Below are 27,158 nucleotides of genomic sequence, written 5' to 3'. Positions count from 1 at the left end.
CAGAGAGCAGAGGCTCTGAAATGTTGAACACTGGCAGCTCAGACCCGAGGGACAGGCTGGGGCCAGATTGTTGAGGGTCCTAGGATCCCAGCTCCCACCAGTAACTAGCTGTGTGAGCTTGGGCAACTTGTCCAACCTTTCTGTGCTTCTGCTTCATTTTTAGTAAAATATAGCATGGGTGCCCACAGCTATGGCTCTTTGGAGAATGAAAGGAGATAATGTCTGTAAAATACCTAGCGCTGGGTCTGGCACATAGCAGGTGCCAGGACACATTTGCTGCTTGTTGGTGATGATAAAACTACACAGTATAGATGTGCTCACATAAATTAACAGCCAGTGCACTGAAACTACTTCCTGAATTGGCCCTCAATCTAATACCAAGTTTGTTTTCTCGCCTTCGGCTAAGTACAGCTGTGGTCTCTTCAGAAGCCCTTGTCCATGAACAGCCAGACCCTGGGCTGACTTTGCCACAGGGTGTCCCTCTCTGGTCCTGTACCTGTTTGTGTCCTACAGACGTATCCTGGGGCAGTTGGTGGGTTTTAGCAGCACCTTGCTTTAGAAAGAGGCTCTGTCATCTGCTCAGCCTCTAGAAAGAAGAGAGACGTGGTCACCAGAAATGTCTCCTCTACCAGGATGCGTACATCTCTCCCCACAGGGCTGTGCAGGCGTTCCTTGGAGGTATTCCTTGACAGCTGTGGCTCAGACTCTCTTGTCACTCAAGGAAATGGGAAACTTTTTGAGGGGAGAGGGTTCGAGAGTCCCCCAGAGAGCCTAGCCCAGTTGCTGAGGACATCTTCAGATGTGAAAGAAGACAAGACAGGAATGTCCTGAGCTCTAGGGAGAAGACGGCCTGTAGTGTATGTTTCTCCATCACTCATGTATGGGGTCCCCTAGGCCCTGAGAACCAGAGATGGACAGACCCCAAGGAAGGCCTGGCGGGGCAGGCAGCAGTACCCAGGAGAGGGGAGTCAGACCGGGAATTCAGGCAGAGAGAGGGAGAGATTGTGCACTTTCCTGTGCCCGGGGCCACTGGGAAGGCTTCCCTCAGGTGGGGACAGTTGAGCTGGGCCTTGAAAGGAGAATGAAAATTAGAAATGGGGGCAGGAAGGGAGCCTAGTGGAAGCAAGGGTGTGACTATGAGAAAGGCAGGACATGCATGGGGAAGAGTCAAAAAGGAGGCAGGCCTTATGACTGCTGCCAGTGACAACCTCCAGGTATAAAGGTGAGGAGTGTGCCGGGACAGGTTGGACCTACTGATGGGCGAGGCCCAAGGCTCTGGGCTTGTTCTATGGCCACAGGAGATGCTGAAACCAGGAGGGACTGGATCAGGGCAGCCTCTGAAATTCGCCCAGCTGCATGTGGCCAAGAATGGTCACTGTGTACTCTGTACTTTTATGTGTTATTAAAGATGTTGCTGACAGGAGCCTGTAAGCCATTATGCAGACCTCTGAGCAAGGGCTAGGAGCAGGGAGCCACAGAGACACAATGGCAGACAGCTAGTGAGGAAGGGATACCCACTGGAGATGGACATATTCTCACTCTCAGATGCAGACTCATTTCTTGTTAGCTCGTGACTCCCTTCTATGAGAACTGTCATACAGAGGAAAAGGCCCTGTTTTCTTATAACAAGATACTGTAACAGTGTAGATAAATCAACAGGGGATGACTTCTTGCCTAAGGGAAATCTAGGAAGGCTTCTGGGAGGAATGAGTATTCAGATTGAGGAGGGAAACAAGAGGGGACAAGTAAAAGGTGCAGAAACAGTTGTCTAGGGGTGAGGCACACTTTCAGATATAGTTAGGTCAACTTGAGCAAATGACTTACCTATTCCAGACTTGATTTCATCTATAAAGTGATCATAGTATCTGCCTTGCCTGTTTGTTGCCATGATTGTGAAATCAGTGGGAGCAGACCTGACTTGGAACCTGTACCCCAGAGGGAGGTGGTGCTCAGAGGATGCACTCTGCTTTCCCCTTCTTTGTTGGCTTGGCTACTCTGGAGCCAAAGGGGCTTTTCTGTCCCCAGGACCTCTCTGAGACTCTTATCTTCACCTTTCCCCTGCTAGGAAACTTTATTAAGACATTGGATAAACAGAGAGGAAAACTCTGAGGGAGAACTCAGAAGGAAGGGGACAGAACACTGTAAGTGCACTTCTGGCTGGGAGCCTTTTAGGCAGTAGGGGGAGCCGGGTAGCCCTTTGGGCTTTGGAGGTGTGAAGGGATGCAAACATGGGCAGACTGTGTGGTATTGGATTGCCTGTGTGCACAGCAGAGCTGAGCCTGGAGCCTAGGACCAAGCAGGGGATTGAATGAGTCAGGGACCTTCCAGATTGGGAGCTGCTGCTGGGGTCACAGTAAAACCTCTTCCCAGTCCCGCAGTTGCCCGAGCCAGTCTCCTGCCTGCCTGTACACAGTAGGTGCCTGACGTAGCCTGCAGCTTAGTAGGAGCTCTGTATTGCTTGCTGAAGTCCTGGAGCAGGCTACAACTGCCAAGGACTGACCTGGGGTCTGTGATGCCTTAAGGTGGAGGATGAGGAGCCGGGCAGGACCTAGGCAGGACTCCAGGTGGTGTCCTCCTACTGGCTTCTGTTCATCCTGTTTACATTAGGAGGTTGTGTAGCTTTGGGTTCCTGGCCTCCGCTGGATTAGCACCTCTAGCTGGTGGCTGTAAGGGAGGGAGGTGTGATGGTATGATACCCTGCATGTGGTAGAGACTCAGTAAGTAGATACCACTGCGGTGGCTTCTCTAGTGGGATGGGAAGAGTGGTGACCCTAGGCAAAAATACCTGGTTGACTGGGTGTGCCCTTCCCCTAGGGGTTTTTCTTTCAGTGAGGGCCTGGTAAGTGACCCAAGGATGAATCTCCAGGCCAGCAGGTGGGTCAGGGGTTTGTCTCCCCCAGGCTTCTGGGCTCACTTTTGAACCTGGGCAGCTCACACAGCTCACCTGTCTCCTCCCTCCCTGCACCCTCTGTCCTGCTGGACTAGCAGGATGCTTTCCAGAAGAGAAAACCGCCGCTGTAGAGCAGAAACATGAACCCTGGGACTGCTGCCTGGGAACCCAGTGCCCTTCTCAGCTTAGGCTGTCTAGTCCCAAGTAGGGGTGGGGAGTCGGGTTAGGTGATCCTGGTATGCAAACCCCTGGTCTTGTCTGGACCTCAGTTGTGTTCACTTGGTAAAATGTTTGAATGGAAATGTGGGGAAGGGAAACCGTTTGCCTTGGTTAGGTTAGGTCTCTGGGCTGCGCTGGTCTAAGCTTGAGGAACCTGGGGTGGGGCCGAACTGGAATGCGCCGTGGGAGTCGGGCCGCGGGCGAGTGAGGGGCTGGCAGGGTCGGTGAGGACCCAGACTCGCACGAAGGTGGGGAAGAGGTTGCAAGGCAGAGGGCCCCGGAGGGTGCCTGAAGAGCAGCGGCGGATCGCGAACGGGAAGCGGCCGCAGCTGGAAGCAGCTGGCCGCGGAATGTTACCGGCTGCCGGGCCTGGGAAGGGCGGGGCCTGCTGCTGTGGGGTGGGTGGGCGTGCCCAGAGGGCTGGGGGTGGGGCCGGCCACTTCCGGGCTGGAGAGGGTTTGGGGCGTGGCACAGCCCTAGGTTAGTCCGGAATGCTCTGGGAGCGGCACTCGGGGGAGGTTATCTTGGCGCGTCCCCAAGTCCTTTGGTTCCCCCGCACCTGCTTTCCACCACCTGCTTTCCACCGCTCTGGCTGACCTGGCTCAGACCAGCTTGAAAAATGCATTCATTCATTTGGTACATCTGTCGGGTGCCTACTTTGTGCCGGGCTCTGGTTCGAGCTGTTTTGGGCTTACCAGGGCATGCCCCGTGTTCTTGTGGACCCTACATTTTCATGGTGGGTAAAAAACAGAAACAAACAAGATGACTTTAGGGCAGTTCCGTGAAGAAAATGAAGCTGGGTGGTAACTTGGGAGGTGGGAGTTGCCCCTTTAGCTAGAGTGGTGAGGGAAATCCTCTCCTGGGATGGGACTTTTGGTCTGAGACCAGAATGAGGAGGAACCAGCCATGTCTCCAGTCCCGGCATTACAGACCAGACGGAATGGCAAATGCAAAAGCCCAGAGGCGGGGCTTGGGGCTGGATATGACCTTGGGCGGAGTCAGCATTTTAAGGGAGGAGCCTGTAGGGACGGCTCCTCCCTCTTTCCTGACCCAGAGCTCTGTGCTCCGGCCTGCACCCTGCCCAGAGGCCCTTCCTTGGAGGGAGACTTGCCGTGACTGGAAGCAATATTTTGCTTTCAGGAGTCTTTCTCGTCTTCTTGGACTTGGAGGTTGTGCCTTGTGGTTACCTGTATGGAAGACTATAATTTTCCACTTGTTTCCTGAAGGACACAGAAACCTTTAGATGTTGTCACCACGGTGTTTATTTAAGTCATTTTTGAAATTTCAGCTTGGAAGACACAGATTCAGCACGTGCTTTTCAGGAAGGGGAAGCCCTCCTAGGCTCACCTCTTAGATGCTGGCCCCGAGAGGCCTCCTGATCTGTCCAGGAGAGGTGCCTGGGTGAGCACCACCTTCAGGAATGGGCCTCTGTGGCCTTGGACTTCTCGGTGACAACTTCGGCAAGATCCTGGGCCGGGCCGGAGGGGCTGCTCACTGGAGACCTGGCCATCTTTGGAAGCCACATCTGGCTCCAGGGCCTCCGGGGTTGCAAGTGCCCAGAACCAGCTCAGCAGAGAGGCCTGCGCCCCAGCCACAAAGGTCTGTTTGAGGCTCTGTGGGAGGGAGGACAGAAGCCACAAGGAAACTTCCTCCCCTGTGGGTGGGTCTCTAGTCAGGTATGGGGTCAGACAGGCTTTGGATGGGAGTGGATTGGGCTGGAGGGTGAGGAGCTACTTCTCCAAGGAGGCCTGGTTCCAGAACTCAGTCCTCAGTGAGCAGGGCTTATTGGTGTGCTGTGAAAGTGCAAGGCTTAAGGGACTGAATGGGGGATTCCCTCGGACTTGGGAGGAAGAGTGAAGGTAGGGGCTGGGGGTTGCTAAACTGGCTCCTCTTCCGGGGAAGCAAGCCCTGCCCTCCTGGACTTTCTAGCATGGCGGTGGGAGGTGGGCTGGAGAGAAGCTTTAGGGGCACAGCACAGAGACAGCCAAGTAGGCAAGGTCGTGGGGACCCTGGAAGGTGGGCGTCCATCAGCCTGGCTGCTGACCTAGGCTCAAGGAACCATGAGGAGTGGGCCTTGACCCCAGTCTGCAGGGCTAATGAGGGACTTTAACCAGAGGCTTCCAGCACAGGTGAGAGGGAAGCTGCCCATACTCCTGTGCCCTCCATCTCTCCCAGCCTTGCCTCTCTGAGATAGATTTAATAATCCACGTCTGTCTCTCTGTCTTGCAGTTAGTATTGCAGGAGAGAAGCTTTACTCCTAAAACTTTTATTGATCCAGACACTAATAAAAAGTAAAGGTATTTTTTCTTCTTTCCTGTTAGAGCACAGAGCATCGGAGCCCTAAAACACAAGTTTGTTTTCCTCCTCCCTAGATCTGGGAGGGATGTGTGGGTGGCCTTGTTCAGATCTAACTTCTTCAAGAAGCCTCCCTAACTTCTCAGGTCTGCATCACCCATCTGTTCCCCAGCAGTTAAACAAAGCTGACACATGTGCCTCTGCCTGACCCCAGAAGGCTGGGGTGTCACAGAAGCTTTTCTTCCCACTTGAGGGGGGTAGGGACAGATGCTATGGGAGGCATTGAAGACCTGGCTCTTGATGTCATGTGTCTCCCTCAGGGTTTAGGGTTTGGTTCTTTAGTTTCCCTTGTCTTTGTTTTTGCATCTTGATTTCCTCGGGACTTACTGAGCTCTTACACCACATCAGACCCTCTCTGAAGATACAGAAATGCAACGTGTAGAGCTTGGCCACACAGAGCTTACCTTCTGACAGGAGAGGCAGATAAGAAATGAGTGGGGAAACAAAGTGATTCCCAATTGGGTGAAGTTCCCTATTGAAATGTGAGTCAGGGATTTCTGTCTGCTTTGTTCGGCACCTGTCTTCCCAGTGCCTAAATAGTGCTTGGCACGTAAGTTTGCACTTAAATATTTGCTAGCTGCAAGAGCAAGATGCTGGGAAGCAAACAAGCCAAGTGTTTCACTAGGGAGTAATAGGGGCAGGGCAGGACCTGTAGATGGAGCTGTCAGGGAAGGATTGAGTTGCAAAAGATGCCAGAAGCCCGCCAATTTGCTGTTAGAGTGTGCTGGAGCAAGGAGCAGCAAGTACAAAGTCCTTGAGCAGGAAACAAGAGACTTTGCTGTGTGTGGTGGGAGGCGTTGGGTATTGCTGGATGAGGTCAGGGAGTAGGTAGGTTATGCCTGCCAACGTCTTTCACCTGGGGAGCAGTTCAGATTTATTCAATGTGGTTGGGAGTAATTGACGGGTTTTAAGATGAGGAGTTCAGTAATCTGATTTGCATTTCTGAAGGGTCCCTCTGACTCCCAATGGCTGGGGAGGCTGCCTGGGCAGCAGGCTGCCTGGGGAAGATGGAGAAGAGTAAACGGGGGTGAGGGATTTCAGAGCGGGTAGCAGCAGGATTTGTGTTGGATTGGATTCTGAAGGCCAGGGAAAGGAAGGGCTCCTGGCTTTGCTACTGAGGCTCCGTGCTGGACATTTCAGATGTAAAGCTCCATGAGGTGTTCTGTAGGCACTGTTAGGCCGGCATGGAGACGTGTGGGTCCGGAGCTCAGAGGAGGGGAGGGCTGGGGATACACTTAGGAGTCGTGAGCATGCTGGAGATATTTAGGGCTATGGAAGTGGATAGGATCACCAGAGGAAAGTGTTGTGCTAAGGAAGAGTGCCTCCGAAACAGCCCTGAGGACCTCCAGCACCTGGAGGAAAGGAGGTGAGGTGCCAGCAGCCTATGAGGACAGAGGAAAGCTGGAGCCGGGTGGCTGGATTCAGAAGGTGATAAGGTGCAAAACTGGTTGGCTTTGGCAACATGGAGGCCTTTGGTGTCCTCAAGGGGACCCAGTAGGGTCAGAACAGACAGGTATGTTGAGTAGGAAAAGGAGGTGAGGAGAAGGCCGCGGGGGCAGCAGTGGGCAGAGAAGTGCTTGAGGACCCAGCTGGCCAGGGAGCTGAGGAGGGGAGGGCCAGGGTAGGGGCCTGAATGTTCTCTGTCCACAGTGTGGGTTTACCAGCAGCTGACCCAGTGGATCTCAGCCTAGAGTTTCTGATTCAGGAGCACCGACAGGCCACCCACAGTGATCTTTCCCAGCTCTCTGAGCCCTCTCCATCCCCTCCCTGGAGGGCTCGCTGACTGTCACGTTTTTGGACTCACACTGCGTCTGCTGACCCTGTGTTCCCCACATCAACCCTTTTCCTTGCCCCAGTCTCTCTGGGTCCGTGGCCCCTATATAAGAGTGTCCTGTAGCCTGGCTTACCTCAAGGTTTTTTCCCAGAGCAGAGCTAGACTTCCTTTACACTAAAGGCATTTCTCTGGAAGGCTCCTTTATGTGTTTGGCTCTGGAGAAGTTTGAGATTTTGTATACAATATTGTGGTGGCCAGGAGCTCTAACCCTCACCCCCAACAACCCTGCTCCAGGACTTTGCTGGCTCTGCGGAGGGTTTCGAATGCATTTGGCTTGAAGGTGCAGGGTTGGCACAAAGTTGAAGACAACCTAATGTCTACTGAACCCCTGGTCGGTTCCAGAGTTTATTGAATGAATGGCACTCAGATAATTTGTCTTTCGGGTTCCCAGTTGCTTTGTTAAATGCCTTTCCTGGTTAACCAGTGTTTTTACATCTATTACCTGCAGGGGATACTGTATTACCTCATTTTATACATGAGGAAATTGAGACTCAGGAAGGTGAAAGGACTTGCCCAGGGTTCCACGGTTGCTAAGTGACACGACCAGAATTGCAGCCTGGGCCTGCAAAACCCCCAAATCGGGCCTCTCCTCACTGACTGTCCCTCGGGGTGAGGTAGTAGGGGTGGGGTTTAAGACACCCAGGTCTCCTACTGCCTCTCAGGAATAGTGGCCAGATGTTCTGCCAGGGATCCAAGGCATTCCTCCTGCCTCCCAACCACCTGTTTCCTCTGATGCTCGACATCTCATCCTCTCCCCACATGGACATCAGATACATTCTTCTCCAGGAAGATAGGATGAGGCAAGCCTTGAACCTTGTCAGACTTTGGGGATGCTTGCAGCAAGCCTCCAGCATCTGGGAAGGCTGTTTCTGCAGCAGGCATATAGGGTGGCCCTATGGCTGATATAGAACTCCCCATGGGTAAGGTGAGCTCAGCCAGATCACATCCCATGACCATGTCTGAGCAGTGGAAGGCAAACCCAGAGAAGTCTGGGAGCAGGTCCCCACCCAGAGAGGCGAAGCCTTATGCTGCCTCCTGACAGCCTGTGTGACTTTGGGCTCTTGCTTCTCCCTTGTTCTGTCCCTCCTACCCAGCAGACTTTCTTAGCCTGGGCCTGAGGGGCCAAGGCAGGCTATTTTCAGGCCTCAAAGGATTTCTGTGTTTCTCACCTTCTGTCTTTGTCTCCTTATGGGGCGGACCAGGCATCTGGGAGGTGGCAGAGGGGTAGTCCTGCCTCGAAATCACTGAGGGTCCTTTTATAGAAAAAAACAGGCTGAGAGAAAGAAATGACTGGGCCAGGGTCACTACCCAAGAGGCTAGTTTCCTGTTTGTGCCTCCAGCTATCTTGGGGCAGCTTCCTTCACCCCAGCTGAAGGCTAGCCTTTGTTACATGCTCACTCTCAGCCAGGCTTTATTCTGTATCCTCTTGGCAATCCTATGACGTAAATACTATTGTTATATCCATTTTATAGGAAGGGAAACTGAGAGAGGCTCAGAGAGGTGACTTAACCTGTCTAAGACCACACAGCTTACAAGTGGCCGAGTCCAGGTTTGAACTCAGTCTGGCTTCAGAGGTCATCTTCTTTACTGTTAGGCTATACATGCTGAAACTTATTTGACTTGCAGGCATCATAGAAACAAGAGTGAGGGTGCTAAATCCTTGAATGACTCAGCTCCTGCAGAGTTGGGTCTGAAGATGCCTCCTGGCCTTGGCTTTTCTAATAGAAGATAACCACACTGGGCCGGGTGCAGTGCCTCACACCTGTCCCAGCACTTTGGGAGGCCAAGGTGGGTGGATCACCTGAGGTCAGGAGTTTGAAACCAGCCTGACCAACGTGGTGAAACCTCATCTCTACTAAAAAAATACAAAATTAGCCAGGTGTGCTGGCACATGCTTGTAATCCCAGCTACTCGGGAGGCTGAGGCAGGAGAATCACAGGAGGCAGAGGTTGCAGTGAGCCAGGATCGCACCATTGCACTCCAGCCTGGGCAACAAGTATGAAACCCCACCTCAGAAAAAGAAGAAAAAGAAGATAGCCACACAGCACCTACTGTGGGCCCAGGTACTCCAGGTGCCAGAATGGCCCATGCTTCTCTGAGGATACCTTAGAGCAGGTGCTGAGACCCAGTCAAGTCTCTCTTCCCTTCTTCTCCCCGTCCCACTCCTATTCCAGTAGCTAGTCAGGCCCTGCCCACCCTTGCCCAGGAGAAGCCCCATTCCTGTGGACAATGGAAGGGCCTCAACCAGCTTGCCTGAGTCCTGGCTTGGAAGGATAGTTGCCCCCATCTGCCTCAGTTCCCTGCACTTGCCTCTTCTCCCCCCATCCTCCCTCTGACTCCCCTGTTTTCTCTCTACTTTCACCTTCCCCTAGTGTTTCCTCTGTCTCCTTTCGTGTTGTGTCAGAAGCCATGATTTCCAGTCTTCTCACCTGGAAGATGGAGGGAAAGATAGACCTGACCCCGCAGGATTCTGAGGCTAAAACTGAAAGCCTGGTGGTGGGACACTTGTGTCAGGTGACTCCTCGTCTCACCCCCTCGTGAAGGAGAGACACTGGAGGGCATGGAACAGCTGGGCCTTGTGGAGGGAGCAGGTGGGAGGAAAACTGGCCATGATCAACCTCACAGGGTGTGGTCCAGCTTTGCTGCTGGCTTGCGTCAAGTCCTGGCAAGCTGGGGATCCCCTGCTGCCTCAGCTTCCTCATCTGAAAAATGGGGCAGTGGTAATGCCTGTCTGTGGAGTGGTGAGGAGTAAGTGAGACCGGGCCATAAAGTACCCAGTGTTGTGCCCAGCACATAGCACCCAAAGAGGGCCACCATTCCTTCTCTTATTCTTGAAGTTTAGCTTCCTTGTTTGATTTTTGAGCTTTTTGGGACCTTCATGGAATTTGAAGTTTTACTATTGTTCATTGTGTCTAAAATCTTCCTCAGAAGCCCAGGGCCTCTAACCTGATCATGAGTTTTGGAGTTTTGTTTTTTTGCTTTCCTGTTTCCTGTACAGGAAAAAGGGACCTGTACCTTTAAGACCGAGCAGGCCCAAGTAGGACACTGGCCCTTTAAAAGCACATTACAGAGAGTTGGAACATAGCCTTTGTTGAACTAACCATGATTAGTCCCAGCGGACAGGGCTGGAGTGGCATGTCTGGGAGCAAAGCGGGGCTGGGCTGGCCAGGGCCAGCAGGGAGCAGCGGACAGCGGGAAGGCTGGCCCGGCCACTCGGCTTCCCAAGCCTGGTGGCCATGCTGAGGGATGGTGAGTGGCCTGAGTGGAGCTTAGAACAAGGGAGGCTGGGAAAGCTAGGAGGGAGGCAGCCTTAGGGTCCGGGGGACCTGAATGAGCTGGGTGGCAGCAGACACCCTCAGTGAGCGACTGTCACAGGAGCCGGTCCCCAGAGGGACTCCAGAATACCCTGGGATGCCGTCTCTGCCCCTCTGTGCAGATGTAGAAGCAGTTAGGATGGCCTTGCCAAAAAGCAGGACACCAGGAAGAGCTGTTGCTGTTCTAAGTTTTTAAAATGAGAGGAAGCCAAGTGTGAGTCGCTCAGTCCCCCAGGCGCAATGGCCCCTGCGGTGTGCTCCGTTGAAAACCGGGAAATGCCAGGGACTGTTGACAAGTTTTCTGAGCTGAGGAGCTTTTGCTCTGAGCCGGCCTTTGCTCTGAGCCGGCTGGGTGGGGCTGCACTGGGGTTTTGGGGCCATGGTATCTCTGCCCCGGCCCCTCAGCAGAACTTTCTTTCTCCTCCTCCCTTCCTGCTTCCCTCCCTAGTCCGTGGGGCCCAGGCCTGCTGGGTGGGGTGGAGGTGGGTGGGAGATTGGAAAGGCTGTGTCTGGGCCAGGAGTGTGTTTTGGCTCTGCTTAAATACTTGAAACGGTTGTCAGAAGCCAGATCTCTTTGGTGTGATAGCGTCTTCACTGGGCAAGTACCCATTTCTGGAGAAGTCAGAGGAAGGATTGGGCTTGTTACAGCCAAGTCTCAGTGAAGGTTGGTCCTAACCACCTTCCTTACCACTGCTGGGGTGGATGAGACTGCCTGCCAGTAGGTGTCCTCACTGTTTTACAGACAGCCACCCAGGAGGTGCCAAAGGCAGGGCTCTCAGTACATTTCTGGTGACCCAGGGTTCCTGTAGTTACTTAAAAGTTGTGCATTTGGTCATAGGATTTTGTAGGTTTGGTGAAAACCTGAGGCATCCACAGGCAGTGAAGAGAGTTTGGAGTTAGAGCTCAAGTGCCAGGTGTCCTGCTCCACCTCCATGTCTGTGAATCGTGGCCTTAGGCAAGCTGCTTGACCTCTCTGAGCCTCTGCTTCAGAGCAGAGGGCCTGTGTATAGGTACAAAGCCTGGAGGGAGCCTGGAGGGAGTTGTCGGTTCTGGGAAGGCTTTGTGGTGGTGGTGGCCTTTGAGCCACGCATAGACGGATAGGCTGCTGGAGTTCAACCCCTTGAGCAGAGGCATGCAGTTTAGCATGATGAGCCAGATAGGGCCAAGCGGGGCTGGTATGGCTTGGTTGGAACCTGGAAATGGACCTTGGAAAGCTGGATTTTAAGTATATTGCTTTCTCAGTTGGAATCCTGTGGACCAGGTGACAAATGACAGACAGGGCTAGCTTAGCTTAGCCTGGAGTCAGCCAGTGTGGAAGGAGGGGGGAAAGGGCTGACCCTGAAGTCTGACACACTGGCCTTGGGAAGCCCCTGGAGGTCTCAGAGCCTCATTCTCTACTGCAGTTAGCTGTGTGAGGGTCAGAGGTGCAGAGCCAGTGCCTGCTATGTGCACTTCCCAGGTATGTGGGCTCGCTGTGGTATGGTGGGTGAGCAGGTACTTGAGAGCCACAGGTGGCTTTGGTGCACGGTCACTAGCAGCAGCCGGAACTCGGTAACCACACTCCTGGTTTTCTTTGACATGGTGTCTCTGAGTTTCTGCCCGTGCCAGTGGCCTGGGACCCTGTGGTTTACTGACAGCCACCTTCCTGTTGTCTTGCTGCTGCTGAACACTCCTGGCTGTCTCCTGCTAGTTATAGTCTGAGAAGCAGCTGCTTCGGTGCCCCATGCGGACTTCCAGACCTCAGGGTTTGGGAGGAATGGGCAGCTGACATCCCTAGGCCCATAGCCCCACATGCTTTGTGCTGACATAGTGGAGGCACTCAGTGGCTGCGCTGGTGGCTGTACAACTGCCCAGGATCAGGATGGGGAGTGCCTTACTATGATGCATCTTCAGCAAGTTCTGGCAGGAGGCAAGGACATCCCACTTGATGGCAGAGGAAGCTGAGATGCAGGAGAGGCCCATGGAGGTCCACACTCCTTTGACCCCGCACTCCTTTGCTTCACATCTTTGACTCTTCTGCCTCTCTGAGCTCAGGCTGCTAACAAGGAGGGGGCCTTGTATGCCACAAAGCCCCTCTGTCCCAAATGGTGGCTGAAATGGAAGAGATAGCTGAGCTGGGGTGACCACTAGGGCTGGAGTCTAGGATGCCAGCATTTGTTCCTAGATTTGTCCATCTCTTCTTAAATGGCAGTCTGTGAGATGCCTGCTTAAAACGGCCTGTACTCTGAAGTCTGCTCTTGGAGTGACGGGGTGGAGCAGGTAAGGTGGTCTGGGGTCAGTTTTCAGAGAGGCTTTTTGAGAGCTCAGCTGTTGGGAGAGTCAGGAAGGATCTGCTGGGCAGAGTGAGAGACAGATCTTGAAAATGTCCTGGGCCCCAGAAGAAGCCAGGAGCATCCAGAGAAGTGCTGGCAGGAGGGGCGTGCAGGAAGGGGCAGAATGCCCAGGGAAGGCTGTCTCAGCCTAGCCTGGTTGGGCATGGGGGCAGCCAGGACTGATCACTGAGGCTGTGTATGGAGAGTTTGCTGCAGGTCAGGTGAACCCTACAGCCAAAGGTGGTGGTGTCCCTGTTTTCCAGATGAGAAAACTGAGGCACACAGTTTAATTAATTTTACCAAAGTCACAGAGTTTTATGTGTGTGTTTTTAAGGAACCATGCCTACTTACCACATTCAACCAGCATAGTGCTAGGAGCTGGGGTCGTGTGGACAAGCGGCTGGTCCTTGGTTGAGGCAGGAAACCTGGCCCTCAAGGATGGGGGAAGGAGGCCATCCCTAGATCACCGCAACATGAATGGCCCACATGGTCCCAGAAAGCCACATGGCATGGCACCCAAGTCTTGAATGGAAGAGATGAAATGGAAGAAGATGCTGCCTCTGCCTCCACATTCTGTGGGGGAGCTGAGCATGGGCCAGGGAGGGCTTCCTGGATGTGGAGAGCTGGGAGGAATTAGAGAAGTCAGAGGGAAGCACTTGCTGGAGAATGAAATTCTCACTTTTCAGCTCGTTTATTCTTTTTGTTTCATTATCATTTCCCCCTCGGGTCTTGCATCCCCAGGGCCCTGAGGCGGCTGTTGGAGGTCGGGGACCAGTTAGAAACCAGTCCCACTCAAGCCTTGATGCCTAGGTCTGTTCACGTGTGAGGAGGAGCCAGGCACAGACTGAGTTCAAGGAGAGGGAGCTCCTGGGTCAGGGCCTTGAAACATTCTCAGGAGTGATCCGAATGGCGAGATTGGGGGAGGGCAGTGGGCTAGCACGTCTGTGATGGGCTCTAGAGCCTGGGAGCTTCAGGGTTGCTGCAGTTGTGTCTGGCGTTGGAGCCCCAGGTGCAGGGGAGTTGGGCTCTTTTCCTGGGGTTGGGGGTGGGGGGGCTGTCACCCTCCCTAAACTTTCTGAGTGGCTAGGCCAAGCCTGGTAGTTTTTCCTACAGGCCAGGGAGGGCTGGAGAGTTGTCGCTGCTCAGAAGCAGGAGGGGCAGCGGCAGCTAGCCCACAGCTCATTTTCGATTTGCCCACCACTCACCCTCATCAATGAGTGTTCCGTGGAAGCTCTTCTTTTAAAATTCAGGGCACTTCGCTGTTCTACTGAGGTTTATGAATGTTTAAAAACTGCTTTGTGGTCCCCAAAGTAATTTGACAAGTCTGACAGCTATTGATTAAAAACCTGAAATTATTCCGGCTGCAGGATGACTTCGGGGATTAGATGGAAAGTTTTTTGTTTCTTCTCTCTGTCTCTCTGCATGCCCCCCCCGCAAAAAAAGAAATAAGTGGAAAGGTAAATTTTGTGTTCCTGTTTTTTGAAAACTCTGTTAGGCCTGCACAGTTTATATGAGGAGAGGATGCTGAAGGCTGCCTCTCATTCAGGAGCCAGTACCAGTGCCCTCTCGAATCCCTGGTCTCCCCTGAGCTTTGGCCCAATTCACCCCAGGCAGCAGTGAGATGCTACTATTATGTTATTACAGGTGCTGCTGGTGGTGGTGGTAGCAGTTGTGATAGTTTATGGTCCCTTGTGTTCTAGGGAGTTGACATAGGGTTTTTGTGGCTTTCTCTGAAGTAGCTCAGTGCATGAAGAAACGGCACCTAAAGAGGGGAGGAAACACATTGAAGGTCTATCATAGACTCTAGATAGAGCTGGGCCAGAGACCTAGGACTCCCTCAGGGAGAGGAACGGGCTCTTGCTGGGGTGCTGGGTGATTGGATCCCTGGACTCCAGGCCTAACCCCCTGCGGAGCAGGTGCAGAGGGTGACCAGGCCATTAGAACCCAGCTTTCACTTCTGGACCATGTGACCTAGCCAAACCACTCCCTGTCTCCAAGCTTCTGTTTCCTCTTTAGAGAACGTCCTAAAGCTTCCAGTGAACCTTTTGGACTAAGTGAGTGTTTACGGGAAAAGTTGCCTCATGAGCCGGGGTTCGTGGGACCTGAGTCTGAATCCCTGCTGTCCTGTTCTGGGGCGGTGCTGCCTTTTGTGCAGCGTTGTTGGGGGAAGGCCGTGAGAGGATCTGTGTCCTTTGGTAAGAACACCTGCAACTGGCACGTAGCGGGTGCTTAGTGAGTGGCTGTTAGGTCCAGGCTGCCACAGTGTCATTCCTTCGGTCAGCCTATAGTGGGTACCACAGGACACCAGGCCTCTGGCTGCATTGTAGCCGTCACAAGCAATGAGCTGCCCCATCCTCCTGTTTTGGTTGTAGGGTGTGGACCCTCCTTTGCCAGCTCAGCCCTGTGATGTGAGGAAAGCACAGGCTCCTAGGGGTGAGGGCAGAAGGCCAGGTGCCTCCCTGTTTCCCAGCTCAGGGCTCTCTGTGTGTATGGGGGCGTCACACTGGGTCCTGCTGACTGCTAGGACCTGCCCCTTACCTTGGCCTGAGGGAACCCTGGGCTGAGAGGGACCACACCTCTCGGCCCTGTCGTCCCTGGAAGACTTCCCAGGGAGGGAAGCCAACCTCTCTGCCTTTTTAGGAGAGGCTCTGTCTCCCCAGGGCCCTGGGAGCCACCAGGCAGCTGCATTCCTCTCCTCTCCCCTGGGATCCTAGCTGGGCCAGGAGTGAGCACTGGCCTTCTGAGCAGCCAGTTCCCAGGCCAGCAGGGCAAGGCTGGGCTTGGGGAGAGCGCTCTGCTGGACATACCAGGCAGGGCATTGCCCTGTTTATGTCCTGCCACTCAATTCCCAGCAGGTCAGTGCATTCATTCTGACCGTGTCCAGACTCTGTCTCCTTCCAATGTGGGCAGAGACTTCTACCACAGCCCCCGGACCTGCCGGGCTGTGATAGGCAGAGGCATAATTGGCATGTTCTGACTTGATTGGGCCTAGAGAGTGCTGAAATTCTGACTCCAGAACCAGCTGGCCCCGCCAGCCTTTGGGTGGTCACTGACTTTATGGAGACAGACCTTGTCCAGGATTTCTCTTCCTTCCAGATCTGGTTGGGGTAGTGGGCAGTGGCTTGGGACCACACAGGCTGGTGGGCTGGAGACTGGGGCTGGGGATGGCTGTGCTCGGGAGTCACAGGCAGAGGGGCCAAAGGGCCCCCTCACAGGGGTCTACTGCCCACTGCTAGGCACACCTTCTGCTCTTTTCATTTTGCTTCAGGAAATTAAGGGCCTTTTAAAGAAATTTGAGGTGTCCCAGAGCATTTGGGGAGATATGATTGATCCCCATTTTGCAGATAGGGAAAGCTGAGATATGGAGCATGTAAAGATTTTGAGTTGTCTGGACAGGAACAGGGAACAGCCTGGGAAGTCCATATCTTGTCACTCCAAATTGTCAAAACCATGACCTATCCCAGAAACATCAGCCTTAGGGGATAGCAGCATGTGCATCATTTACCAGTATTTGTTCATGGCTGTTTCTCCAGCTCAGCATCGTGGCTGGCAGTGAGGTGGGCGAATAGAACAGACCAAGGTGGCATGAACAGTGACAAGCAACTGATGGGAGTTCCTGACACCCCTGCCCTCTTGACCCTCTCTCCTGCATGGTCTCATTTGATCCTTAGAGTAACCTGTTAGGAAGGTTTGTTGTTACCCTCACTGTGGATGGGGAAACTGGGTCCTAGAGAGTTGAATGACTTAAAGTACCCAAGGTTGTGTGTTTCATAAGGAATAGAGGCTAGGTTTGCTCTACAGCCAGGCACACTTGACACTAGGCCCTCTGTCCTCCTGCCTGCTGCCAGCCGCAGGTGCATTTCTGTAGCATTCACTTGTGTACGTATCTGTGTGTGTGTGTGTGTGTGTGTGTGTGTGTGTGTGTGTGTTTAATCCCAGGGCTCACTCCACTGCCTGCCTGTGTGCACTGCCCAGCCCGTTACCCTGGCAGCCTTAACCATGCAGCATGTCTTAAAGGGGCCTCCCAGCTCCTGCTTACACACTTCCAGAGACAAGGAGCCCACTTTCTGAAACTATGAGCCTGGCCCATTCGGGGACATCTGTGATTGAGCTGAAAGTGGCCTCTCCTGGTCCCAGCTTTGCCCTTTGGGGCTACACAGGGCAGCTCCCTCTGAGCTTTCGAGATTTGGAGGGTGACCCTGAGCCCCTTACCTTCCCAGCCAAACAATCCCACTCTCAGTTCCCCCCACACAGTGGCTGAGAATGCCCTTACTGTGTCAAGTAGGGCTTTTTAATTACTGTAAGTTTTGGTTTGGGGTCCTTTCCTTCTTTGGAATAATGAGTTTGCTGAACTTCTGTGTCACTAACCTTTTAAGAGAAAAAAGGATCAGAGTTGAAAAACAGCTTGTGGGTTGGCTGGAAGGCTATCAGATAAGGCTAGGCCCCAGGAGCCGGGACAATGTCCCTGTTGTTCTGCTGCTGGCCCTCACAATGAGCTGCAGTTGGGCCCTGGCGCTGTCTCCCACAGCGGCTCCCCGTGCCTTGTGCCCACATTTCCTGGTCCCTGGGCAGGGGCTGCCCCATCCTGTATCCCCCAGCCCTTCCTTCCCCACCTGGAGTGAGTGGGTCACAGCTAGTATGTTAGCTGGCTGTTTCCTCCCTGCCTGGCTGCTGTGGGTCACCCCTGGATGATGGAAAGGCCAGGCCGAGTCTGGTGCAGTTAGTCTTGGACTCTACTGAACTGGGTTCACATCTGACTTGGCCACTTGCTACACAAGTGATCTTGGGCAGATGGCCTCACCTTTCTAGGTGAACCTTTTTAGTCCTGACAAGATTGTCATGAGAATTAAGTGGGACAGGTGGGAGATTGTGACCCTGAGCCGGTTTAGATAGCATGGTGTGAGTTTTCTGCCTGGAGAGACCAGGGACTGCTTTGTGATGGTAACATTGGGTTGGGCCTTGAAAACTGAGAATGGACTTTGTTTGGCAGAGAAGTGGAGGGAGAGGCAGAATGGGCAGGCTCAGGAGACAGCTTGGACATGGGCCCTCGGAGGGTAAGAGTTTGCAGCTTGGTCAGGAAGTACCTGGGAAGGAGAATCCAGGTCACTTGGCCAGGGTGTAGTGCGAGGAGCCCTTCAGGAGGGCTCAGACACCAACATCTGGGACTTGATTATCTTATAGGCCATGATGCGAGAGAAGAGGGACAGGAGTGAGGAGGCCATGCCAGGTGGAGCGGCTTGTCCATTGAAGGGTGCTGCTGTGGTCTAGGGAGGTGGCCAGTGGAACTCCCATTCCCCTCTGCCCTCCCAGGCCCTGGCCAAGCTCCTCTGCAGCAGTGGAGTCCAGGGCAGGTCACCCTAGCCATGGCCTTGACTGTCCTGTGTGTGACTTGGGTGTCATGGTGCCACCCCCTTCCTGGGAGCAGGAAGAATTCCATGCCATGGAGGACAGGCAGAGGGCCTCTAGTCCCTGAAGTGCTGTCATGGGGCTAGTGATTTGCCGTGTTTAGAAGGGTTTCAGGGCTGGGGCTGTGGGGAGCAGGGTACAACCACAGAGGATAGGATGAGCCTCTTAACCTTGAGAGGGATGGGGCAAGCACCCCATACTTGGACAGAGCAAGGCAGGGGCATTTCCCGGAGACTCTGGAATGAACACTGGAATGCTGCACTTGGGACTTGGCCTTGAACAGGCAGCTGCTCTGATGACCCGCCCTCAGGCCTTCTTTGTCTCTTCTCCAAGGGAAAACCACATCACCAGGGTTTGCAGGCTGAGGGAGGACTGTCCTTATCCTCGCTGACCTCCTGCTCCCTCTGAGCTTAGCTGACCTTGGCTGCTGGTATGTTGGGGTTTTGGTCCAGGAACTCTAAGGCTCTGGACCTTGGAGCCAGCCAGACCCAGCCCTACCCACAGGGATTCCCCTGCCTCACAGGGAGACAGCACTGTGACAGACCTTCCCAGGGAGTCCAGGAAGACTTCAGGAAAGAAGGGGCACTGAAGCTGGGTGTTGAAGGTTGGATAGGAGAGGGAAAGGAGACTTCTGGGCAGAGAGGACAGCGTGTGCCTGGGACCCCACCTGAGACTCCTGCTCCCTGGGATGGAGGGGTCCAGCAGGCAGGCTACTGCGAGAATGGGCCTGTTCAGCTGTGGCAGGCAGGTAGATGCCAGCCAGTGGCCTGTAGTGCCAAGTTCCAGGGCTAGCATTGAATCCCGTGTGGTCTTGAGAGGGGATCCCTTCACCCCCACAACTCAGAGGGCTGAAGTTGCTGCCTTCACAGCACCTTGCGTGTGCGCCAAGTGCCTGTGTTTTCTGGGTGAAGCAAGCCTCCTTCCTCCTTTTTCAGGTGAGGAAATGGATCCCAAAGGTTTGAGTGTGGCAGCCACACTAGAGCAAAGATGGGATGCTGGGCACATCTCTTGCCCTCCCTGGCAGGCCTCAGTTTCTCTTGTGTAAAGCGGGAAGAGGTCAGCATCTGCCTCTTGGGCTCGTGGAGATTCTGTGAAGTGACTTGTGGGGTGGTTCCTGTGATGCGTGGTCCAAGATAAGCCTGGCCTGGGGATGCCAGCTCTGCCCTGGTGAGGAGCGGCAGACAGTGTGGAGCCCACTCCCTGGTTTGAGACCTGCTTCTATAGTAGGCGTGTGATGTCCTGGCAGGGTTGTTGTAAGAAGTAGTTCAGACCTGGGCCATCTAAGTGATTTGCAGGGGTGGAATCCCCATGTGAAGGCCTTTTGCCCTCCTTGGTGCCACCTTGCCTAGGGGACCAAAGCTCTAGTCTCCAAGGACCACAGGATGTGAGACAGGAAAGCCATCGTGAGACTGAGCTGGGCACGGGGTTGAGGCGATGAAGTGGGCCATGCAGTCGGACCACCTTCCCTCCCACCTCAGCCTTGGGCAACAGAGAGGGAACTGACCCAGGGCTGGGGGAGAGCAGAGGCCCTGAAAATAAGGGCATCGGCCGCCAGACACCACACCACACAGGGCAGCTGTGGGCAGGGCTCCTGGACTGACCTGGTTCCCATCCCAGTAGGGGGCCTTGAGCAGCTTGAGTAACTGCTCCTCCCTGACCCTATTATACCTTTCTGTAAAATGGGTAGATAAAAACTCCTGGCAGGGCTGTGTGCAGTTGAAATGGGAAAAAAGGGATGTGCAAGTGACCAACTGGGTGCTCACCCTGTGCTGACTAGAGGTGGGTGCCTGCAAGCATCCCCTCCTGGGAGTGGAGTGGGAGCAAGGTAGAAACCAGTGCTTGCTCACCTCCCTTCACCTGAGCGTCCCAGGTGGGGAGCCTGTGCCTAGCCCTGCCCCCTTGGAGCCTGGGCAGTCTTCAGTGCCCATCTCCTGCCCTGCCTCTGATACGCTGCTTCCCTAGCTTGACAAGGCAGAGGCTGGCAGTGAAAAAGGAAGTGGCCCAACAATGCCAGAATGAGATGAAGCCAGGGTCGGGGAGAAGCCTGCCTTGGGTGACTGAAGGAGCAGGTAGTCTCTGCCATGGAGTGGCCAGGGGCTGCTGCAGGCACAGGACAGGGCTGGCTTCCCAGAGAGGCGGTTCTTGGACCATGAGTTGGTCCTGCTGGGTTCAGGAAGTGACCAAATGACCATTTTTCCTTCCTGAACCCCCTCATCAGCTGCCTCCATGGGCACACCCTGGCAGGGTCACAGCAGACTGGCTCCCTCTGGGCCCAGATAGTGTAGGGATCAAGGACACTGTGTGTCAGGGCCTGTAGATTCCAGGCTGTCAGGAGGGAAATGCATAGGAACATGATGAGAGAGTGCAGGTCCACTGGCCCTGCCTTCACCCACTTGTTCTACTATTCAGGAAGGAGTAGCCTGGGAGACCTTGCAGGAACCACTTGAGCCTCTGCGGGCTTGTGTTGCCCTGTTCCTCTTCCTCCTAGAGAGTTTGGGCTGCAGGGATAGATGCAGCCTCTGCTCTACATCCCTCCTTTGGAGAAGCCCCCAGGGAAGCGGGGAGGGTCAGGGCTGCCCAAGTAGACCAGTCCAGGGTGTCCTAAGGGCCTTGAGCTTCCCCACAGCCCTCTCTTCTGCCAGGATCCTTTCCAGGCCAGTCAGAGCCTGCTTGTGGGACAGGATGGAGGGGAAGGAAGGGGACGACTCTGCAACCACAGGCTCCAGGATCTAGCTGTTTTGGGGTCTGGCCTGGGCCTGCTGGGCCCCTAGGGTTACAGCACCAGGGTCTCCTTAGGTTTCCCTGGGCAGGCCCAGCCTGCTGAAGCATGCTTCGCCTTTCCTCTCCACAGCCAGCTCATTCATGTGCCCCAGGCAGGAGGTGGCCTCAGGTCATCAGCTACCCAGCTCCCCACTCTGTACTTCCTGGGTCCCTACCCCAGCCACCCTGGCTCCCAACATCTTTACCTGGCAGAGATTTTCCAAGCTGGGTCAGAAAGCAGCTGGGTTCCAGATGTCAGGCCTATGGGGCTATGAGTCCCAGCCCTTCCCAGCCAGGGTGACTTCCCTACCATCAGGCAGAGTGTCTCTTCCACTGAGGTATGAAGCCCCATGTGGGAGGGAAGCCTGGAGTCTGCCCTGGGAGGTGGGTGGCTCAGGTGGAATCTCAGCCCAGGGAGGACAGGCCCACCCACAGCATTGGCCACTGCCGTGACAGGGAGGAGGCTGGGCCGTTCAGGCTGGGCCTTGGAGGATCATCAGGAGAAGAGACCTGTTCCAACACAGTGCTGTGCTGTGGCGGGTAGGCCACACTGCCCCTTTGTGAACTGGGCCTCCCAGGGAGAGCGCCCCGGAGGAGCAGAGGCACATGCTGAGCATGCCCATGGGCTTAGGCCACAGCAGGAAGCCGCAGGTGGGAGTCCTTGGGGAAACTGGGAAGGCCCTGCCCTGCCTTGAGCTTGTCTCACAGCCTTCCTCTGGCTCTGCCCATTCCCTCTGCTTTCAGAGGCCAGCTTCGTGCTGGACACGGAGAGGCAGAGGGAGCCTGTTGATTGGGGCTTCTGGGCTGGCCTCTGTGGAATATCTAAGGGTCGGGGTTCAGCTCTGACTCCATATGGCATCTAGCATGGGACTCCATGTCAGGGAGGGTTCTTATGCTCAGAGAGCTATTGCCATGGAGATGTGGAGCTTGGGGTGGGAGGGTGGCCTGTGTCAGCCTGAGTCCCTCTGAGCAGGGCTTTTCCTGCTCTACTCCAGGTTTCTGAGCACCCACGGAGTGGGCCTCAGCCCCCTGACCCACGATAGTCACAGAAATGAATGTACAGGGTATTCACCCTCCAGGGAAGTGTCTGGTGGCTCTGCCAAGCCACAGGCCCCCCAGGTCAGGGGCCAAGCCTCAGCATGGCCCAAGGCAGGGGTCTTTGGAGAGGCAGGAAGAGAATGATGGACTGAGCACTTGGACCACTGGAGCCAGGAGCCAAAGGACATAGAGGGTTGACGGTAGGAGGTCCATGTGGGCTAAGCCTGGATCAGGTTTGTCACCAACCCCAGGGTTTGAGCCCTGGACACAAGCAGAGCGCAGCTTCTGCACCAGAGGTGGTCTTAACAGGCCCAGGCTGTCTTTACAGTTTTCCTCTGCCCCACCGTCAGGGCTGGGGCTTTAGGAAGACACTGCTCTGTGCTACTGACTTGGGAAAGAGACTACCTAACCTTGGAGCAGGTATTGTCTGAGGTGCTTTCCATGTGATGCACTGAGGAAACTGAGGCTCAGAGGGGGACGATTTCCCCAGGGCCACACAGCAGGGGAGCAGTGGGCCCAGGCCTGGTCTGCATTTGGGTGCCAGGTGGCATCAGCCCTGTGCTCTTTGTGCCTGTGTTGGACCCGCTGACCCGGGCCTCGAGCCCCAGCATGTTTACCCTGATGGAGTGTGTGTCTTGGGTACTGTTCAGAGACTGCTGCATCCCTTCTGCTTCGAGACTCACCTCTCCTCACTGTCCTCATCTAAGATGGGAGCAGCAGGGTCCCTGTGGTTCTCCCTTGTGTGGGGCTGGTGGTGTGGGACAGCGTATGAGGAAGGGCTGTTAGCAGTGGTGTGCTGGATAAATGTTGGGACAGAGTGACTGCTCAGGCTTGGACGGGGACCAGTGCAAAAGGGAGGGGAATGGGCAAGGCCCCAGAACTGCAGGCAGCTGCCTGGATCAGGTGGGCTTTCCCTGGGTCTCCAGGGCTGCTCAGGAGCCAAGCTGGCCCCTGCCCCACAGGTTCACTTGCTAATGTTAACCTCGGAGTAGTCACCTAATCCTCACCTTCTTGCCGATTGAGAGCCGAGCCCTGACCCAGACTCCTGCAGTGCAGAGAAGGTTCCCACCAGTCTCTGAGACGGCCCTGCCCCCAGATCTGTCTTAAGACAGAAAGGAGAGAGAGTGGAGAAGTGACTGCCTCCCCAGAGGGGCAGGGGCGGGGCAGATGGGTGGGACGTGGCAACCAGCTTGGCCCAGCCTGCGGGGATGGGGCCCAGGTTGACACACCTACTGCAACCCCAGGTCCCATCTGATGCCGAGGCTGAAGGAGTCTCGCTCCCACGAGTCCCTGCTCAGCCCCAGCAGTGCAGTGGAGGCGCTGGACCTCAGCATGGAGGAAGAGGTGGTCATCAAGCCCGTGCACAGCAGCATCCTTGGCCAAGACTACTGCTTCGAGGTGGGTCCCAACTCAGGGGTTGCGGTGGACACCCCATCCTCTCCTGGCCTGGCTGGTCTCCTCTAGACATCCTCCTGGAGTCCAGTCTGCTATGGCCTCAGCAGGGGCCAGGGTCATGGGGGTAGTGGCCAGGCTCTTGGGGACAGTGGCTATTATTTACTGATAGCTTTCAGCTCCTAAGAGACCAAGTGAAGCTGGGGTGGGGGCTGTCCTTTCTGTTCTCTAGGCTCTCTGAAAATGGGCCAGCACCTGTTCTCCATGCTAACATGAAGCTGCTCAGGCCCCCAGTGGGTGACAGCGAGTAGGGGAAAAGCTTGAATTTCTGAAGCACCAGAGCCCATGTCTTAGAGCCTGCTCACCCCCAAATGCAGTGTGGATAGCACAGAGTCTCCCCTTTTCTGGGCCTGCTGTGAACAATGAGAGCCCAAATCTTTGCTGCCCTGGCATTCTGTGACCTGAAGTTGCATTGCAGAGAGTCAGTGACCCACCCTGGGCAAGGGTGTTACCTGGGGATGACCTGTCTAGTCCCTCATAGTAAATGGGGATCTGAGACTCAGAGAGGGCACGAAGACATCAGAGGTCACACAGCAAGGCTGAGACCAAGCCAGGGGTAGGCTTACTATTGCTGCAGGTGTTCCTGGTAGTTCCTCCTAATTGCTCCTCCAGTTATTCATATTGCTTCCTACTGGTTTCTGGGAAGATTCCTACCCCCAATAATCATGCATAACCAGGAGAACTCTCTGGTAGAGGAATGAGCCTGATAATGGAAAGCAGCCACTTGGGGACTAGTGTGACAATCTCCTGGCACCCCCAGGCCTGCGGAAAAAACAGAATGGTACCTGGCACCTACCCCATACCCTGCGCCTACTGGGTACCATTTCTGGTTCAAGACCTCTGGCCAAGCTGGGCTTGATCTGGGCTCTGACTTCCTTGCCAGAGATAGGGTGAGGATGGCCCTGTCTGCTGGTTCACAGCAGGGGGTGCTGTGGAGTGGACAAGCCCTCAAATGCCTGGTGGAGTGTGCTTCCCTTGCAGAACCCTGGGTCTGCTGCTGGGGCAGTGGGAACACACAGCAGGAATCTCCCCAACTGGCTCCCTTAACCTGGAGGAGATGTCTAAGCTGGACCTGAGGATGAGTGAGAGACAGACAGGGAGGGGAGGAGAAGGGTCAGGGACCAGGGACCCTGGGGCCTGGCACATCCAAACAGTCCAAGTCTCATTTTCCGGTCTGGCATAAAAAATACCGGGCTTATATTACCATCGTTATCACTGTTGCTTGGCAGAAGAGAACCCTCAGAGACGTCAGCCGAGGATTGAGGGACTGTGGTACCTACCTTTCATTATCTCCTTGGTTCTTGTGGTTTTGCCTTTAGGGCAAGTACGCTTGGGTTAAGCATTGCCCTCTGACCTGGGTAAGGTCTTTGTTCCTTCCCTCTTCCCATCTCAGGGAGAGGGAGGATAGAAAGTTAGAAAGATGTTTTCTAAAGATAGAGAGTTAGAAAGATAGAGAAAGATAAATGTTCTCTATAGATAGAGAGTTAGAAAGATGTTTTCCTATTGAACAGAGGGCACTGAAGGACGAGTGAGGAGCCCACTGGTGTAGGACTGGACCACTCTCCGGCTGCTGACTTGCCCTGGGACAGTGGGTCTCAGTGTATCGCCTGCAAAACGTGAAATAGAGGCGTCATGTGAGCCTTGTCCTGGCTCCTTCTTGAGGCTGTGATGCAGGCCTGGCAACCAGAGTCCCCTCAGCTTCAAAGGTCTTCTTCTATCCTTGTCTGCCCTTACTGTGGTCCCTTCCCTTGTAACACTGCCTTGCCTGCTCCCCACAGGTGACGACATCATCAGGAAGCAAGTGCTTTTCCTGCCGGTCTGCAGCTGAGCGGGATAAGTGGATGGAGAACCTGCGGCGGGCGGTGCACCCCAACAAGGTAAGCCTACTCCCCTCTCACCAAATCATAGGGGATCAATGGCAGGCTCAGACACAGGGAAGCAAGAGAGATGATCTCCATGGTGTGGGCTGGGATTGAGGATGGTCAGCCTGCATGGAGGCAGGACTCAAGTGGACAATATTGGTGGACTCTGAAAGGGACGTTTGATTGGCCAGGTTGAGACACGTGCTGCGTGCCTCTGTTCTCTAAGCTACACGTTGAGGCTGGGCTGGGGAACTTGGGGTCCTTCTGCTAGGACCCCTTGTCCCTACTACCCAGCCCCTGACCAACTTCTGCTCATCGTCCCATTCCAGCTTAGATGTCTGCCCCTCCTCCACGTGAGGACCCCTGTCCCAGGTTGGTGCCCTCTGTGTTCCCACTGCCCCTGGGCTCCTCCATCAGGTCCTAGGAGCCCCCACAGACACAGACAGACACTGCTTCTTTGTCTGTCTTCGTAGCAGACTTGAGTGCCTGACCAAGTCCTGGTCACCATAGTCATTCTCTTAAGTTACTTTACAGACCAGCAAATTAAGGAAGAGTTAATAATGGCTTCATAGCCTGTGACGTGCCAGGCATTGTGCTGGCCTCCTTTAGTCTCGCCCTTCATGAGATGGGGGTTATCTTAGTCCTGTTTTATAGACAAGCAAGCCAAGGCTCCAATTAAGTCACTTACCCAAGGTGAGTGAGCTTATGCGAGGTTGACCAGAGATCCAGCCCTTGTCCATCAGGCCCTGCCTCATCCTGACTCAGGGCCTAGGCGCCCACTGCCGTCTCCACCTTCAGAGCTCCTCCTGGTTCTGAGGACTCTTTCAGGTTCTGGGCTGGTTGGGGGTTGCACATGGCACCCCCCAGCTGACCACCCTGGACCCCCTGTGCACATGTAGGACAACAGCCGGCGTGTGGAGCACATCCTGAAGCTGTGGGTGATCGAGGCCAAGGACCTACCCGCCAAGAAGAAGTACCTGTGCGAGCTGTGCCTGGACGACGTGCTCTACGCCCGCACCACGGGCAAGCTCAAGACGGACAATGTTTTCTGGGGCGAGCACTTCGAGTTCCACAACTTACCGCCCCTGCGCACAGTCACTGTCCACCTGTACCGGGAGACCGACAAGAAGAAGAAGAAGGAGCGCAACAGTTACCTGGGCCTGGTGAGCCTGCCCGCTGCCTCGGTGGCTGGGCGGCAGTTTGTGGAGAAGTGGTACCCAGTGGTGACACCCAACCCCAAGGGTGGCAAGGGCCCTGGGCCCATGATCCGCATCAAGGCACGCTACCAAACCATTACCATCCTGCCCATGGAGATGTACAAAGAGTTCGCCGAGCATATCACCAACCACTATCTGGGGCTGTGTGCAGCCCTCGAGCCCATCCTCAGTGCCAAGACCAAGGAGGAGATGGCATCTGCCCTGGTGCACATCCTGCAGAGCACGGGCAAGGTGAAGGTGCGTGCAGGCCCCTTGGCTCCCAACACAGGCTGGGCGACAGTGCTGGGTTACCTGCCCTTCCCCACATCCATGCATTCCAGGCCTAATGGAGGCCTTGAGGCACTGGTCACTACCAGATGGGCTCCCTAAACCCAAGAGTTCTGTCGTGGTCTGGGGGCTTTGTACTCCTGCTCTGTGGCTGAGGGTGATCACTGAACCTGTGTGGAGCCAGTGGATGGGATTGCAGCTGGCATTGAGGAAATGGGCTTGGGTTGAGGTG

General features: G+C 54.8%; 1 protein-coding gene across 3 annotated transcripts in view; it reads left to right on the top strand.

Moving 5' to 3' along the window:
* DAB2IP (DAB2 interacting protein) overlaps positions 1-27,158 on the top strand; it is a 214,115-nt gene that overhangs the window by 162,317 nt on the left and 24,640 nt on the right. Inside the window, exons 1-4 of one of the 3 annotated variants that reach the window (XM_012458209.3) lie at positions 4,244-4,708; positions 23,373-23,526; positions 25,359-25,457; positions 26,342-26,896. In XM_012458209.3, coding sequence (XP_012313632.1) covers positions 4,530-4,708; positions 23,373-23,526; positions 25,359-25,457; positions 26,342-26,896 — 987 coding nt within the window. In that variant the 5' untranslated portion in view covers positions 4,244-4,529. Of the gene's footprint in view, positions 1-4,243; positions 4,709-10,372; positions 10,548-23,372; positions 23,527-25,358; positions 25,458-26,341; positions 26,897-27,158 lie in introns of those variants that run through there. The other 2 variants (XM_012458214.3, XM_064378350.1) reach the window with 2 other exon arrangements.

The sequence above is a fragment of the Aotus nancymaae genome, unplaced genomic scaffold (assembly GCF_030222135.1).
Source record: "Aotus nancymaae isolate 86718 unplaced genomic scaffold, 86718_ANA_hifiasm-v0.15.2.pri h1tg000003l, whole genome shotgun sequence".
Classification (NCBI taxonomy): Eukaryota; Metazoa; Chordata; class Mammalia; order Primates; family Aotidae; genus Aotus; species Aotus nancymaae.
The sequence above is the reverse complement of the archived record's forward strand: the minus strand, read 5'-3'. Positions and strand labels throughout refer to the sequence as shown.